Here is a 17,101-nt window from a genome sequence, read left to right on the forward strand (position 1 = left end):
TCAAATCTTCACTGTGACACTGTAGCATCCGAAATGACTTTTCTCATACAATTCGCTTGATTTGCTACAAGAGTATCTGATATATTGCATTGCACCGTGTCAATTCAAAGCACTGTGAATTTGAAAATACCTAGGATGATCAGAAGTAACATGATACTGTATCATCTAACCGACATCTCCTTATATGCTATAATATCAGAGACAGATCATATTCGTATAGATACAATATGTTTTGGTGTAGGAGGAACAAAAGCACCAACAGCTGAAAAATCAAAACAACATAAAACTGTTGTGACACACATGTGCTTTCTGATATCATATAATGTCCCACTTCTCTGCCTTCATTACGTCACTCTTTGAGACGGCATAATTCAGTTTTCAATGCTAAATGAGAACATAATTTCATCAAATGGCTCTGTTGGAAAGAGCTCCTTCTCTGCTTATATTTTAGCTATATTTGACCAATGGTGCAAGAAAAGGTTAAACAACTGTACAAATATTATCATTTCCACCCAGTAAAATATCAAGTCAATGGGAACAATGCACCTCGTCTGTTTGCAAAATACTATTTTTGTGATCATATCTGTAACATGAATTAATTAGGTCTGGTTAAAAGTTGTCCATCAAGCCCTGACTATCTCACACACGCGCAAACACACACACACACACACAAACAAGACAAAGGGCAGACAGCACACACTGGACATGATGAATCAATGCAACACTGCTTGAGAAACAACCTAGACTGCGTCTAGAATACATTGAAACACTCAATTCATTTCTTCTTTTTCTTTATAGCATATTTATTGATCTGTTTATGCATTTAGATATTTTGCGTCCAGTGTGTTTTGTCCACAGGGTTTGATGAACAAGGGCCTCATTGACAAATCAAGCACAGCACAAACCTGTGACACCACAGTTTCAATACAGTCATCGTACATATCACACATTTCCAATGAAAGGCAGTGACAATGCTTTTCATGGTAAGGTAAAGCGGGGCTGTTATTGTTTATTATAATATATTTTTGTTCTTTTAGAAAAATATCTATATATTTAAACCAAAACCAAGTGCTTCAAGCTCTCCCTTCTGTCTTCATTGACAAAAATAACATTCATATATTACATTACAATCATTGTGTATATATCTATACACTGAATATATTTATATATATATATAGGTTTAGACATAAAAAAAGGTTCATAGTGCACAACATGCCTTTTTAGTTGCCAACATTATGAAATAATAATAACTGCAGTAAGACAACAGTAACAGATAGAAGGAGCAGCTAAAAGCCCCACAAAATTCTTCCATTTGGCAGCAACGGCACAATCAAGAGCAAAAGAGAAAAAGCATCATGAAGAAAAAATAAAATCAAAAACATTCACAGGAAAGTAAACAGTTCATATTCAAAAGCACATCCCGTCCTTTAGGTAGGCCACCGTTGCGTGACCCTTCCCTCTGCAGCCGTCATTTGTGCTTTAACAACAACAAGAACAACCCCTTAAAGAAAGAAATCAACTGGACGGGCAGTCCTCTGTGGCTTCCATTCACAATCAAAGCCGAGAGGCCTCAACTCAAGGACTTTTAGAAGCACAGAGGTCACTCATCCAAAACTGAGAGGTTGTCTTTTTTTCTCTTTATTTTGGGTCACTCATTATAATGCTCTTCAAAGCCAGAGAGTAGATCCACTCTCATATGCGCTTAATACTATCGTTGAATACTCTCGTCATCTCATACCTCCAGATCCTCTGTTAGCTAGTGTGTTTCCTCCGCTCATTCGAAATCCTCAGCGCTGAGGAGGAGTTCCTTTAGCCTGTGTGGTGGCGTCTGAGACGGCGTTTGATCTGCGCGCTGTGGCTGGTTCGTTTAGACGTCTGCTCATTGTGAAGTTCCGGTCCGTGCGAGGGAGGGGGGGTTTGTGGTGTCGGGGGTGTGGGATGGCGCTCACTCGAGGATCCACGGGCTATCAGGGTCCAACGGACTCTCAGGGGCTGAAGGCTTCAGTGAGAACCAGAGGTACATAAAGACAGGAGAGAGGAGATGTGGAGATGTGGAGAAAAAAAAAAGAGAGATAGGTAGGTTGTCATAGGAAGACGTCAGACGAGGTGTGGATGAGCTGGATGGAGACTAGCAAGGTAGCCCAAAGCAAAACCCACAAAGCAGTTCTGCCCAGCCCCCCCCCCCCTTTTTTTTTTTTTTTTGCTTAGACAAATACACAGCAGGCGTGAAGAGAGAGAACGGAGATGTAAGCTGATGTAAGCGGAGATTGATATGAGTCAAACGGATTTAAATTTGTCGAAATTAAGTGTGTGTGTGGGGTACTGACTCATCTTGATATTAAGCCTGAATTCATTGTGAATTAATATACACTTACATTATCTGATGAAGTCACTCAGACGCTAACGCATCTGGGCCCCGCAGGGCTTAACTGTGAAGGATCAATACGATGTCTGAGTGTGTGTGCGCATGTGTGCTGTTGTCGACATAGGCAAGCAGAGGCAGAGAGAGCTCTCAGAGTGCAAGAAGCGAGGGTGAGTTCAGGGAATCAGACGACTGATCGCTGCTGCTGGTTCGCTGGTTAGCGCTGGCCCCGCAGGCTCCCTCTGGGTAGGTGAACACAAATGAAGATGTGTATGAGGGGATGTAGCTGCAGGCGTCAGGGTTACCGCCACCGTCGGCAACAAGACACGGGCCGTCCGGCGCCGGCTGGCCCTGCCCATAGAAAGAACTAGAAAAGGCTACCTCCTGCATCATCCCTGGCTGCTGTTGTGCTGGTGCCGGCTGTGTCTGCGTGGGCTGTGGAGCCGGGATGTGTTGTTGGTGGTGGTGGTGTTGGTGGTGGTGGAGGTGGGACGAGTAGGCGGGCGGCAGGTAGAAAGAGTCCTCCTTCACGGTCAAACCCACCACGGAGACAGAGGGCCCCTGCGGGGACGTCTGCGGCAGCGGAGCGGGGGGCTGGTCCTGATAGGGCATTTTGCAACCGGGTTGGTGGGCGACCAGGACGAACTCCAGACGCTCCTTCTCCTTCTGCAGCTCGGATATTTCCGCCTCCAGCTCGGCCTTCTCCTCCTCCAAAATGTCTGTCTCCTTATGTTGGAGAGACAAGAGGAGGGACACGAGGGGACAGAGATTATATGAGCACAAAAACAAGCACTACTTCAGAAGAGAGAGCAACCACAAAATAAACTTTATCGTCTCAGTTGCGAAATTGCTCGAATGTTCCCACAACACACTCTCACAAAAAAGGTACAAAAGCTGTCACTGGTATGTGTACATTTGAATATGTACATTTCAGGTGTTAATATGTACATTTTAGGTGCTAATATGTACATTTTAAGTGCTACTATGTACATTTCAGGTTCTAATATGTACAACTCAGGTTCTAATATGTACAATTTAGGTGCTAATATGTACATTTTAGGTGTTAAAATGAACGTTTTAAGTGCTAATATGTACATTTTAAGTGCTAATATGTACAACTCAGGTTCTAATATGTACAATTCAGGTTCTAATATGTACAATTTGGGTGTTAATATGTACATTTTATGTGATAATATGTACATTTTAAGTGCTAATATGTACATTTTAAGTGCTAATATGTACTTTTTAAGTCCTAATATGTACATTTTAGGTGCTAATATGTACATTTTAAGTGCTACTATGTACATTTCAGGTGCTAATATGTACAACTCAGGTTCTAATATGTACAATTTAGGTGCTAATATGTACATTTTAGATGCTAATATATACATTTCAGATACTAATATGTACATTTCAGGTGCTAATATGTATATTTCAGGTGCTAATATGTCCATTTCAGGTGCTAATATGTACATTTCCTTTGTTAATATGTACATTTTAGGTGCTAGTATGTACATTTTAAGTGCAAATATGTACAATTCAGGTTCTAATATTTACAATTCAGGTTCTAATATGTACAATTTGGGTGTTAATATGTACATTTTAGGTGATAATATGTACATTTTAAGTCCTAATATGTACATTTCAGGTGCTAATATGTACAATTTAGGTGCTAATATGTACATTTTAGGTGCTAATATGTACATTTTAAGTGCTACTACTATGTACATTTCAGGTGCTAATATGTACAACTCAGGTTCTAATATGTACAATTTAGGTGCTAATATGTACATTTTAGGTGTTAAAATGAACGTTTTAAGTGCTAATATGTACATTTTAAGTGCTAATATGTACATTTCAAGTGCTAATATGTACAATTCAGGTTCTAATATGTACAATTCAGGTTCTAATATGTACAATTTGGGTGTTAATATGTACATTTTAGGTGATAATATGTACATTTTAAGTGCTAATATGTACATTTTAAGTGCTAATATGTACATTTTAAGTCCTAATATGTACATTTCAGGTGCTAATATGTACAATTTAGGTGCTAATATGTACATTTTAGGTGCTAATATGTACATTTTAAGTGCTACTATGTACATTTCAGGTGCTAATATGTACAACTCAGGTTCTAATATGTACAATTTAGGTGCTAATATGTACATTTTAGATGCTAATATATACATTTCAGATACTAATATGTACATTTCAGGTGCTAATATGTATATTTCAGGTGCTAATATGTACATTTTAGGTGTTAATATGTCCATTTCAGGTGCTAATATGTACATTTCCTTTGTTAATATGTACATTTTAGGTGCTAGTATGTACATTTTAAGTGCAAATATGTACATTTCAGGTTCTAATATGTACAATAGGTGCTATAATATGTATATTTTAGGTGCTAATATGTACTACTAAGGTACCAATATGGAGCCTTTGGGTACATTTTGAAAAGGTACAGCCCTAGTGACAGCTTTCGTACCTTTTTTTCTGAGAGTGTATAATTACAGTGAGTTTATTGCTCTAATTACAATGGTTTATCATTTACAAACTATCCTTGTAAAGAGCAGAATGGCATGTTATGAATCAAGTTATTATGATGCCTGTTATCAAATATTGAATGGGATGTAACGTAACAAGTGTAATTATATGTGAGTGCAGCATCGCTCACCGACTGTAACCTGTCTGTGAGCTCACGCCGTCGGTTCCTGCACTTAGCGGCGGCCTGTTTGTTTCTCTCTCGTCTCACGCGTCTTTTCTCCTCCTCTTCAGGGGTCAGCTGGAAACAGAGCAGGATCTTATTAAACCTTGTTTTAGGCTTTTCCATCATGTTTTAGTCATGGTCCCCACTCACCGCTTCATCCCGCGCACGACGGCGGCTCCGAGACTGTCGCACCGGGCCTGGAGTATCCGAGTTTGGTGGGGTGAAGCTTCCCGGGGATGAAAAGCTCGGGCCTGGCAGGTCGTAGGGGTCTAAGGCGACAGCCTGTGTCATGGTGCTGGAGCCCGAGCCGCTCTGCCCCGGGGCCACGGAGGAGATGAGAGTGGGCTGCACCATCCACTGCAGATCCTGGCTGGTGGTGATGGCCGTCACTGTGGGTACAAATGAGCTGGGCATGTCCACCCCTGACCCGGTGCCGGTGCCGGTCAACCCTCCACCCACCGCTACCCCGCCAGTGGCTGATACACACTCCTGGAATCAGAAAAAATAAGCAGCATAAAACTATGGGTCTCACCAATTTGGCATCCACAGGATTAATATTGTTAGCTAAAACATAAAAATTGAAACAAATACAATTATTGTGGCTAAGGCACCATTTTCCTATTCTAATTTAGCTTTATCTTGAAATGCTAAAAAAATAACAAAAATGGGTTACACTTTATTTTAAGTTGTCAATGTTACAGACAGTGTAGTAGTATTTATTAACTACATGTACTTACCATAGGGTTAGGGTAGGATTAGGATTTGGTTGAGGGTTAGTTGCATGTAATTATGTAAAATTTACTGTTATTACTATGGTAAGTACATGTAACGTGTAACAAAGACACTGTAAAATAAAGTGTTTCCCTAAAATGAAATAAACTAAAATAAAAATGACAAACTACACTGTAGAAATATTTTTTCAAAGTTGTGAATGCAACAAAATGTTTAATACAATGGTTCTACTTCAAAATGTCATGTTTAATTCAATGTGTTACTTGCAGTTACTTTGTAATTAATTTTGTAATTTACTAGCAATTTCTGAGTGAAGACAAAAATGGTTTCTGCGCCAAATATAAAAATGAAGTCTAGTTCAAAATATGAACAAAAACTATAATAAAATATCAATGATATGAAAATAACACTTCTGTGAAGCTGGATTTTTTTTGGAAAAATTATGAAAATATAATAAAAAAACATGGATCCTCCTTATCAGTTTTCTGAGAAAAAAAAAAAAAAACCATTTTCCCTAAAATGAGAAAGAGTTCCAGTGAATATTTAGCCATTATCTGTTTACAACTATTAAAAGGATAGTTCATTCAAAAATGAAAATTGTGTTATCATGTACCCACTCTCATGAACACCAAAGTCAATGGCTACCGTCAAATACATTCTTTAAAAAATCTTCTGTGTTCAACAGAAAAAGAAACTCATACAGGTTTATAACAACATGAGAGTGAGTAAATGATGACACAGTTTCCATTTTGGGGTGAACTGTCCCTTTAAAACACATTTAGGAGACAAAACTATATTAATAGGCCTACGGTTTCTTTTTTCAGTGATGCCAGGTCCAAGATTCATTAATATTCATGTGAAAGCGTGTTTGGCAGAGCGTGCGCAGTGTGACGCAGCCAATCAGCGGCCTCGAGTCGCCCTCCCGTGCCTGTTCCTCCGCCCCCGTCACACCCCCGGTGTTCCCCTTAGCAACCCAACGTAACACTCCAAAATAGAACGCATTGACGTCACGCAGAAGTCCGAGAAGCGAGAGTGAGCGCGAGGCGGAGCTTCGAGTGCGCGCGTCGGAGAGTTCCACTCCACAGTTTGTCATCTGTTTCTCGGCGTGCTGCTGTAAACCCACCACGTTGCTAACCGGCCCGATTCCGCGCGCATGCTGACTTGTCACTATTCTATTCAGTTCTAATCCGACTTTACACATCTAAACGCACTCGAAAGAATTCAAATGCATAGCCTACCCTTTGCAGCTTCGCTCAGACACAAATCTCGCCGCTACCGTGCTGTTTAGCGAAACAATTATTTGTGGCTATACGATGTTTAAATGCGTTTATGACTTACTTGCGGTGCGCTGGTGGTGGGCGGACTCCCGAAGGATTCCACGGAAGACAGGTACTGAGATTCAAGAGAAGGAGATGAGCTTCCACGGGAGCCGGTGTCGGGGTCTCCAGGGAACCCCTGATACATCTCCCCGGTGGAGCGGAAAGAAGCCGAAACACCTAGTGTGCCCGGCGAGTACGGGTAGTCACCTGTCACCCAACACAAGACACACTGAAGCGTTTTGCCAAGGCATTCATATTTGCTTTTGCAACGCGCAATGCACTATAATAGAGAACACCGCGTGCATTGCATTTAAACGTTTTATTAGCCTATATTAAAGTCACCTACCGTAACCAGTTTTATTTGCAGTCTTCGTGAAGAGGCCCTTGGTCTCTTTCCAAAATAGTTGCATTAAGACATCAATCCAGTTCCCTGCTGGAGGAAACTTCTAAATTCCAATCTCTCCTTGGATAACACTTCCCAGGTCTTGGTACAATCCGTGAAATGTGCATTTATAAATCCATCAAATAATCCGGCATGTGTTCATCACAAACGGGAGTAAAAAGTGTGCGGTGTTTCGGCAGCAGCGAAGCGCTCTTGTGAATGAAGCCTGGGAACGCATTGTAAAGTAGGGAGTCCTGGCTCCTCCTCTTACTGGTGTTCCGCTGACGTAGATGCCCATATATGGTCTAAAAGCACTGTTTTTGTTTTCGGTCTCTAAGCAATATGACGTGTAAGGGATTCCCTCACCCACAGAAAGAGACGAGAAGAGCTCGCGGTCAGGAATAGGTACGTTTACTATTACTTCCACGAGATATTTTTAAGCGTTACATGGTTTTCACGGACAATATTTAGAAACGACACGGTTTGCACATATTTTGCGTAAAAATGCGTTATATTTAACTGTAACTATATCAACTTTTAATAAACAATTTTCTCTCCTAACTTGTTTTCTCTCCAACATGATTGGCCTAAAATGCTTTATGTTATGTGATATATGTCATTACATCAGGTTTAAATAAACCATTTTCTCTCCAATACACTGTATATTTAAATTACACTTAAAAAGTGGGCTAATATTCATTATTAAAATATAACAGACAATAAATAGGAGGGGAATAAAAACTAATAAAAAACGTTTGTTTGTTTTTTTGTTGAGAACTATGAAATCTATACGCTGTACAAAAATGTCATTTTATAGTGTAATATCATATTCAATTTAAGTAGTCACAATAATTTGCCATGTACTCAATTTTAGTCAGTTTTAACTTTGGTACATTTATTTAATTGAATAAACAGTTGAACTTTTTCAGTTTAGTATTATTTACAGTGCATATATGAATGTGTCTGTGTGCATATATGTGTGCATATATATATATGTACACACATGCATATATAAATATATATGCATGCACATCTTTTTTTTAAATAATATGATAAACAACAGAGCAAAGAGAAAACACCTGAGCAATCGTAAAGCTAATTTAAGAAGGCTATTTCGCTGAGGTAAGCACGAGGGAAACCCTCTTTCAGCTGTTTTGACTCACTTGTAAACTTCTCAGCGACACGCCCCGCGGATTCCCCGATACACTGGATCTTCCTTCGCTGCTAACAGTCTTGAGAACCGGTCGGTGCAGAGATTTACATTGCCTGTCTTCTGTTGTGGGTAAGCTTAATTGGGAACTATATGCAAATCATATAACTCCTTGTTGTTATTATAAATATGCTATAACAGTTGGTGTATATTCAATGACGTTTAATTTTAAGACAATCAATTATATGCTTAAAATGATAGCAATACAATGCACGACGATCAGGATGATCTGTCAGGATTGTTCAGCAAACAAAGCGCTCATTATTATGGCTGATACCCTCGCCATTTACAAGAAGCATGTAGTAGGCTAAGTTCCAGGCCGGGTAGTGGGATGTAGTGACGGAAGTCATAGTGAGTGTCGCATAGGCTACTGTCACATTTCACTTCATGTAGGAAGGTGATTCATTGCTCTGTGTGTAGGGAAACGAGCGTGTCTTCTTAATAATGTAACGCACTCAGATAAACGCGGTATAATAGGCAAGGTACAGTGTGTACCAATACCAACCATACCTTATAACTCGACGGTGGGGAAGGAAAGGATGGGTGAGGGAAACAACAATTAGTCAGCAACTCTTGAGCGTCACCGGCGGAGAACGCCGTGTCCATGCTAGACGTTATAACGACCGAACAAGAATGACTAATGCGGAGTAGGATACTTCAAACATTTGACCAAAATCCACCAGATCCGCGTTAAAACGTCAGAGAAATTAAATGTGGGATGCTTAAAGATGAACTAGATAAGGAGGCGCATCTACAGCGTTAAACAGTGTGACCCACTGGTTAATGCAAATTAGGCTACACGTTAGTTTGATAACTTGGAAAAATTTAGACTTAGCTGTGACTGAGATGAAAAGTCATCATTTAAATTACTCACCAAACCCTTTCCCCTCGTTTTCTGTTGCCCACATAATATCGTTAGACAGGATAACAGTCACCATTCATTTTTGTTGTAGTGAAAGTGAATGCATCCTGAAAAATGCTGGGTTGTTATCACGGTCAAATTGCAAACTACTTGTTAACATTTTTTAATTAGATTTTAAACTCAAAGCAACGGTTGTGTTTGTCCATATTTTACCTTTAAAGCAACCCGGTGATGTTTAGAATGCATTAACTTTCTATACAAAAAAATGAATGGTGACTGATCCTGTGGTGACTGAGGCTGACACAGTCACTTGTTTACCAAGCAAAATAAATTCATTAACACAGACGTATTTTAACATGTAAAATAAACGCATACTGTGTTGGAACGACTTCAGGAATGAGCACTTTGTGACTTTTCATTTTGAGTGAACTGTCTCTTTAAATTCCGTTGATCTGCATTATAACATTTCCATTTCAGTCAGTAAATGTACAGACCGAGGGAAACAAAACGATAATAATAAACAAAACGGCTGTTAACCGTCTTACATTCTGTGGCTAATGCAAAACCAAGTAAACGGATTATTTAAAGCAAACAATCCCGGGACGTTTACAACCAAACCTGCGTATGTATACAACGTCTCGTCGCCGAGGAAACGCCGTTCCCGCGCTTCTGACGCAAGGACGTCAAGACGATTGGTACTTTTTTGTTTTTGCTGCGTAGCAACCGGTTTCCGCGGTAACCCTTAAAGGGGCGGCACACACACAGTGGTTTAACTGTGAGAGTTTCTCTTGTGGGAAAGTGCGCTTTCAGTTGTCTGTGTTTACATTCTTGTGACTTTTACAAGATGTTAAAAGGCGCATAGTTACATGTTTTGGTTTATTATGAGTAGACCACACGTAGACTGTAGTTAGCATAGGTAGTTAGTCCCATTTGCGGTAGCTAGCGTGCTAACCTTTTTTTCTTTTCATTAGCTAGCGTGCTAATCGTCCCGTCCATATAACCGTGCAACTGTTGCAGACGGACAGTAGCTGTCATGAACAAAACTAATGATTTCAAAACCACGAAATGAGTGTAATCTGTTCGATAGTTAGTTGCCTGTTAGTGTGATAGTCCACAATAAGTCATACGTTTTGGATTTTACACAATTTATAACAACTAGTATGTTTATGTCTGTTGAGTAACTCTAGGTTTGCATAAACAAAAGACTGACTGGTGTCTAATTTACTTTAGGCTTCTTTTAAGTAGTTGATATTCTTTAACATCAAAAGCCACCGATTTAAAATCAGGTTTAAGGTTTTTTAATAATTGAAACATGTTGCTTACACTGCAGGAAATCCAGGTATAATTGGTTTAATTCAATGCACAAACTAATGGCTGAATGTGGACAACTTGAACATAGTTGCAATTTTTTATTAAGACTAGGCTACTGTAATTAACGCAATTATACAGCTTATAAAAGCAACTTGCCCTGTCATATCTTAAAATATATCAGTGCCATAGTTTTGTCTGTAGATGCTTTTTCTAAGGCAAGTTTATACAAGCTACTTAAATGTCCTTATTAAACTAATTAATAATTAAACTAAGGTAAACTCATTTTTAATCCTATGCCTTACTTATTCAACACATGTCAGTGCATGGACGACTGAACACATCACTGATTTAAGAGGTGCAGACTGCAGTAAATCAATGGGAAAAACTGACTAAACCACAAAGTGGATGAACTACAACAGAATATTAATAAAACATTATGTTAATGCATTGACAGTCTAGCTGTTCCAAAGACAGAATCTGTGGTGTGAAGTACAAAAAATTACTGATTGACACTGCAAGCCATTAAAGCTCTAGTAAAAGACTGTGATGAGATGGAAGTGTAAAGAATCTCGATCTCTAAAACAGGCAACATTTAGTTTGTTCTATACAGATGTCTATAAGGTTATTTTTTTTACTGTACTTTGTATGTTTTAATGCTATTTTTTTTATATCATTTTAATATGTAAATAGCTTGTGCACCTATATTACATTAGAAGTTTGCCCCCTTTTTTAAAAGTTTTTGTTAAACGTATCAGTGGTATTAAACATGCTGTATAATAAAAATGTAGTTAATCCAAGAGTCAACATATAGGTATGTCATTTAGCATGCTGATTTGTCTTGTAATCACAAACTCGCATTTACTCAGGCGATTGGCACATGTTTTGTTGTTTCTGACTGCAGTTTCTGCAGTTTGTGAGTTACTGGCAGAACAATGAATAGGAAAATATGTTTATTTGCATTTCAGTTCAAACGGCCCAACTGCGCTCCCGGGTCTTGGGTGTTCGCATGCATTCATTTGTCTTTATGCAAAAATAAAGCTCAGTTGTCCTTTTTTGGCACTACTCAAGAGCCATATTGTTTGCCTTGTTTTGTTTTAATTAACCCTTGCCATCTTGCTCCAAAAAAAAAAGTTCCACAATGCAAGGGAGGGCCGTGTGTTTTGCTTTCTCTCTCTGTTTTTCTTGCTCTGCTCTTTGTACAACTTGAACCCCTGTAGCAATCACGAGAGTGTCTTGTTTCCTGGAGAGGCGGGACATGTTTGCCTGGTTCCCTGCCCAAAATATTTGTAACCAGGCAACAGCAAGGCCCATCCCACAATAGCTCTGTGTTGTTGACACCCATCTTGGCATCCTCACCCTAACAGCGTTGCATAACCTCTTTCTCCAACTTCCCAGCACCACAAATCAAAATGAGCCGCAACGGTCTCATGATACTCGAAGAAAACTGCACAACACTGTGTTATTGCTATTTATGCAGTCTATGGTTATTGCCCTGGACCTTCGTTTACTTTCTGGGTTTAGACAACTGTGTTTGCACAGACGGACGGAGTTGCAGAGAACCAGAAACATCTGTCGTTGAACTGAAACTGACTGTCTGCTGCTCTCATTAACACGGGGCATTTCCATGAGGACATGTTGTGAAGTTGTTTAAGAAAACAATACTTGCGTTAAAGCATAAAGTACAGTGAGTGCAATGCTAATGTGTAAGGAAATAGTCTCTGTTGTTAAGATGAGCTTAAATCTTAAAATCACCCTATGAAAAATAATTGTAAACCACCCTGGCTGGTTTTGAGCTGTGGTTCTCAACCTTTCTGGGACCTTTTTCACGTTTCCAGGGTTCCCAGGAGCGGAAGTCGTCGTAGTTGGGTAAACTTCAATTTGCTCCAATAGCAAAGGATAAAATGCATGATAGCTTTTACACGACTTTCTAAAAGAGGGATTAAATATCGAGAGATTGTTTAAAGCAGTCAGATGAGAGAATTATGAGAAATTTGCTGTCACTTGTATTATAAACACCCTTGATGCAGTGTTAGTTTTTAATTTTTGTAATTTTTATTAACTGCCAAACACAAAGCGTTATAAATGTACACTAAATTTTTTATGAAAAACTTGGATTTATGATGTTAATAACTGGAAATGCACAACAAAGTTAATAATAGTTTTGTCTTCCTTTTATTTTATTTTTTTATTTAAAGACACCGGCAAGGTTTTAGATTCAGCCTTAGTTAAATTTAGGACATTTAAGTGGCTTTTTATAAAACTGACTTAATGACACTGACATTTAAGATTTATCAATGCAAGTTGCTTTCAGTTAAACCAACTCAAACATGCATTTTAGTCTGGGACTAGTTTTAGCCTTGTCTGTGAAACCAAGGGTACACTGTAAAAAAATATTGTTGGTTTAACTTAAAAAATGAAGTAACCTGGTTTCCTTAAAATTGTAAGTTCATTGAAATGGATTGATTGATTTAATCATCAGAAACTCAAAATATTATGTTATCTGAACCACTTAAATGATTTAAGTTGATTAGACAAACGAAAAAATGTTGTGATAACAAATCATAAAAATATTTTTTTATAGTGTAGGAGTGTCCATAGAAACTAACTAAAGAATTATAATTAAAATAATTTTCAGAATTCCAGAAGTTTTAAAAGCTCAATGTTCTTCAGAAAAAAAAAACAACAACACAATTTCTGCTCAGTAAAATATTTTAGAACTTGCGGGTCAACTAGAAAAATTTAGCCTAATCCTGATTCTTTAAAAAAAAAAAAAAAAAAAAAAAAAAAAACTTTTGTTTAGGGTGTGAATTAGATCTTGATTTTTAGTTGCATGTTGTCTTATTTTAAGTCATCTAACGCCCCCCTTCAAAGTTTGCTGAGGCAACCAAGTGTGTTTAGATGGGTTTGGACACTGATCGTATAATTCTAAACCAGCTCAATTTAGGTTGATTTATTATTATTTTTCCCCAGCAAGCTGTACCTTAGCAAGTGGGAACTATGGTAATCCCTGCTCTTTCACATTCTTCAACATATGTAAAAAATTTGGGGAAGTTGTCACGTTTTTTTAGTATGATTCCAGGTTGGATTCTTTTACATATTATAACATATTATCTTTATCCATCTCACCCCACAAAGAAACGAGTCTCCTTTTTTCTCCCTTTGCTTCTGTCTGGTAAATGGGGAAACTCTCAGTCGTGTCTGGAAACATCTGGAAGGGCAGACAGCATGAGGTCATTGCTCTACCTCCCGTGTTCTCATCATCCGGGTTCGCCACGCGTGTCCGTCTGTCTGCTCCCGAAGAATGCGAGAGAGAAGCTGCGGAATTTAGAGTCACGTGATTCGCTCCCCTGCATATGTGCTTTTTTTCCCTGTTAACATGTTTAGACACACTGGACTTTAAAGGAATAGTTCACTTAAAAAGGAAAACTCTGTCATCATATACTCACCCTCGAGTTGTTTCAAACTGGTATGAATTCTTTCTTCTGCTGAACACAAAGGAAGATATTTTGAAGAATGTCAGTGACCAAACAGTTGATGGACCCCATTGACTTCCATAGTACTCTTTATTACAATGGAAGTCAATGGGGTCCATCAACTGTCAGACTGATTTCATGAAATGTATGAGACGCCAATTCGTATTTCCATTTTTTTGGCGTGCTATCAACACGCATAATCGCTTTTCAGCGTGTTTATGAACGCTGTTGACTTCATTACATTAAGTAACATAACCGTCACTAAACATACTCATCATCACTGGGGTTAATACCATTTATGAGTCTCCATAAATCCTAGGAAAAAAAATCTCGCTCCCCAGATGTAGATCTACATTTTGCTTCGTTTCGCTCGGACATTTAACGGCGGATACATACACGTGGATTGCTCAAAATGTGTAAAGATAACACGCCACTTGACTTGAAAGTGGCATGTATGTTTACGTAAAAGTTATGATGTCACGTTGGGCAGCAAAAGAAAGAAATTCATACAGGTTTGAAACAAATTAAGAGAGATTAAATGATGACAGAATTTTAATTTTTTTAGTGAACTATCCCTTTAAATCATTGCTTTAAGAAACCCCATCCGGCTGAGGGGACAAAATAAGGATCTAAGATTAAAAATACTGTATTACTGTTCTGTATTGGCGTCGAAGAACTTTTCACATCAACTTCCCATTGCACAAAAGGTTCTTTAGATTATTAAAATAAGAAAACAACTGTTCTCTGAAAGCTTATTTGGGGAACACAACATGGTTCTTCAGTATGGCATCGCCGTGAAAACCCAGTTCTGGGACCCTAATAGGCTACAGTTCTTCATAAACATCCTAAAGGTAACAGTCTGGTCTGAGTAACCCTGACCAACACAATCAAATATGTTTGATTGCACAATATTAGACGATGGGAGTGAGCCTATGTAATTCTCCATTACATTCACAACTTCCCGTCAGGATTCCTGTCTGAGTGTTCGAGGAAACTGTAAAGGAAAAGGAAACTGCGTGCTTTCTTTGATAACGCCACGGCACGATGGAACATTCTTCCGCATTCAGAACAAAATCAGACCTCTGGTATGTGTTTTAGCAAATAAACACCGACAAGTGCCTGAACAGAAACGTTTTTTTTTTTTTTTTTTTTTTAAATCTGACGTGAACGTCACACCATAATTTAAATTCAACGTCGCCGATTCTCTGTCTTAATCCAGCTATCACTGTCATTTCCATTGTGTAGAAGAACATGAATTGCCATTTTGTTCAATGCAAGGCTGTTCAATCCGGCGGGCTGACATGCAATCAGTGGGTTTAGTATTCAGCAGCGTAATGTGACTCAGACAGCGTAAACCTCAAGCGCGTCAAACATAGCCTACTTTCAGCAGGCCGCATGCCAGACAGAGAGACACAGCGCTGCTTTAGGGAGAGAGAGAGAGAGAGAGAGAGAGAGAGAGAGAGAGAGAGAGAGATTGTGTTCTTTCTCTTCCACCTCTCTGCATATCCATCAGTCTCCAGCAATTCTTTCTCTCAACCCCCACATTCTCTCCTGCTCTTCGCATCCGTCTCCCCCACTCCTCCAATGCTTATGCAACAGTTGCCCTATTTTAATGCGGGAGGTTGTGAGGGAAGAGAGATGGAAAGAGCAGGTGGGAGGCAATGATGGAGATAGGAGGAAGGGGGGTCCAGGAGTGCTGTCTGAGAACACTGCACACGTCAGGGGGATGAAAAACTGTCCCTTTCTGACTCCCCCGACGCCCCAAACACACACACACACACACTCTTCAACTCCGTCATTACCTCCACCCCTCACCACGGTCGAGTCTAAGCCTCGTTCTCAGAAACACTCGCGAGATAATAAGATCGGTGTGGGACTCGTATTAGAGGCCTAATGAATGTCACTTCGGAAACTGGGAGCTTTTTCACTTCTAAACTGTAAGTGAAAAATATTAGTTCACACAAAAATGAAATTTCTGTCAACAATTACTCACATGACTTTCCACAGTCCATAAGACTTTCGTTCATCTTCAGAACACAAATGAAGATCTTTTTGAGGAAATCTGAGAGCTTTCTGTCCTTCCATTGACAGCTACGCAACTACTTTGCCGCCTCAAAAAGTTCATAAAGAGATCGTAAAAGTAGTTGAGCGGTTTAGTAAAAATTTTCTGAAGAGACTCGATCGCTTTATATGATGAACAGATTGAATTAGGCTTTTATTCACATATAACCATTCATCAACTCACACATCGGTTGTGGTAAAACGGACAAAAGAGGTTCATTCTCGTCTTACGCACGAGGTTTGTTCTTGTGCGTTAAAGGAGTAGTTCACTTTTAAAAAACTTTTGCTGATAATTTAAACACCCTCATGTCATCCAAGATGTCCATGTCTTTCTTTCTTCAGTCAAAAAGAAATTAAGGTTTTTCCAGGATTTTCTCCATATAATGCACTTCAATGGGAACCAAATGGTTCAAGGTCCAAATGAGAGTTTCAGTGCAGCTTCAAAGGGCTTTAAACGACACCAGACGATGAATAAGGGTCTTATCAAGGACCCTTCGAGTCATGACTCGAAAAAAGATTCGTTCATTTTGATGAACAGGAGAGTCACGAACGCGCATCACAGAACAGAGCAAGCCGAGCATTTGTGCTTATAAAACTTAAACTTTTTTATTTATTTATTAAATGAGCGATCCTTTCGCTTGATAAGACCCTTATTCATCGTCTGGTGTCGTTTAAA

At 39.1% G+C, this 17,101-nt stretch overlaps 1 protein-coding gene across 3 annotated transcripts; it reads right to left on the bottom strand.

Moving 5' to 3' along the window:
• Positions 1 to 1,895: 1,895 nt before the first annotated feature.
• Positions 1,896 to 7,741, bottom strand: fosb (FosB proto-oncogene, AP-1 transcription factor subunit). Of its 3 annotated transcripts, none has more exons than XM_039684235.2 (6): positions 7,473 to 7,741; positions 7,146 to 7,333; positions 5,226 to 5,564; positions 5,043 to 5,150; positions 2,744 to 3,088; positions 1,896 to 2,604 (listed from the first exon to the last, which is right to left on the bottom strand). In XM_039684235.2, the coding sequence occupies exons 1-6, from the start codon at positions 7,534 to 7,536 to the stop codon at positions 2,539 to 2,541; spliced, it is 1,110 nt and encodes a 369-aa protein (XP_039540169.2). In that variant the 5' UTR covers positions 7,537 to 7,741; the 3' UTR covers positions 1,896 to 2,538. The 3 variants fall into 3 exon arrangements, with proteins under 3 accessions (XP_039540169.2, XP_039540170.2, XP_039540168.2); XM_039684236.2 differs by having other exon boundaries at positions 1,896 to 1,999; positions 7,473 to 7,740; XM_039684234.2 differs by having other exon boundaries at positions 1,896 to 3,088.
• Positions 7,742 to 17,101: the final 9,360 nt, after the last annotated feature.

Source organism: Pimephales promelas, chromosome 10, assembly GCF_988280905.1.
Source record: "Pimephales promelas chromosome 10, fPimPro1.hap1.1, whole genome shotgun sequence".
Classification (NCBI taxonomy): Eukaryota; Metazoa; Chordata; class Actinopteri; order Cypriniformes; family Leuciscidae; genus Pimephales; species Pimephales promelas.

What these genes read in the sequence shown, in the direction of transcription:
- fosb (XM_039684234.2), bottom strand. Translation starts at nt 7,536, where the DNA reads ATGCAACTATTTTGGAAAGAGACCAAGGGCCTCTTCACGAAGACTGCA. An exon ending in CCACCACCAGCGCACCGCAA is followed by an intron (nt 5,565 to 7,145) that starts GTAAGTCATAAA and finishes TTCTGATTCCAG; the next exon opens with GAGTGTGTATCAGCCACTGG. An exon ending in GTCGTGCGCGGGATGAAGCG is followed by an intron (nt 5,151 to 5,225) that starts GTGAGTGGGGAC and finishes CTCTGTTTCCAG; the next exon opens with CTGACCCCTGAAGAGGAGGA.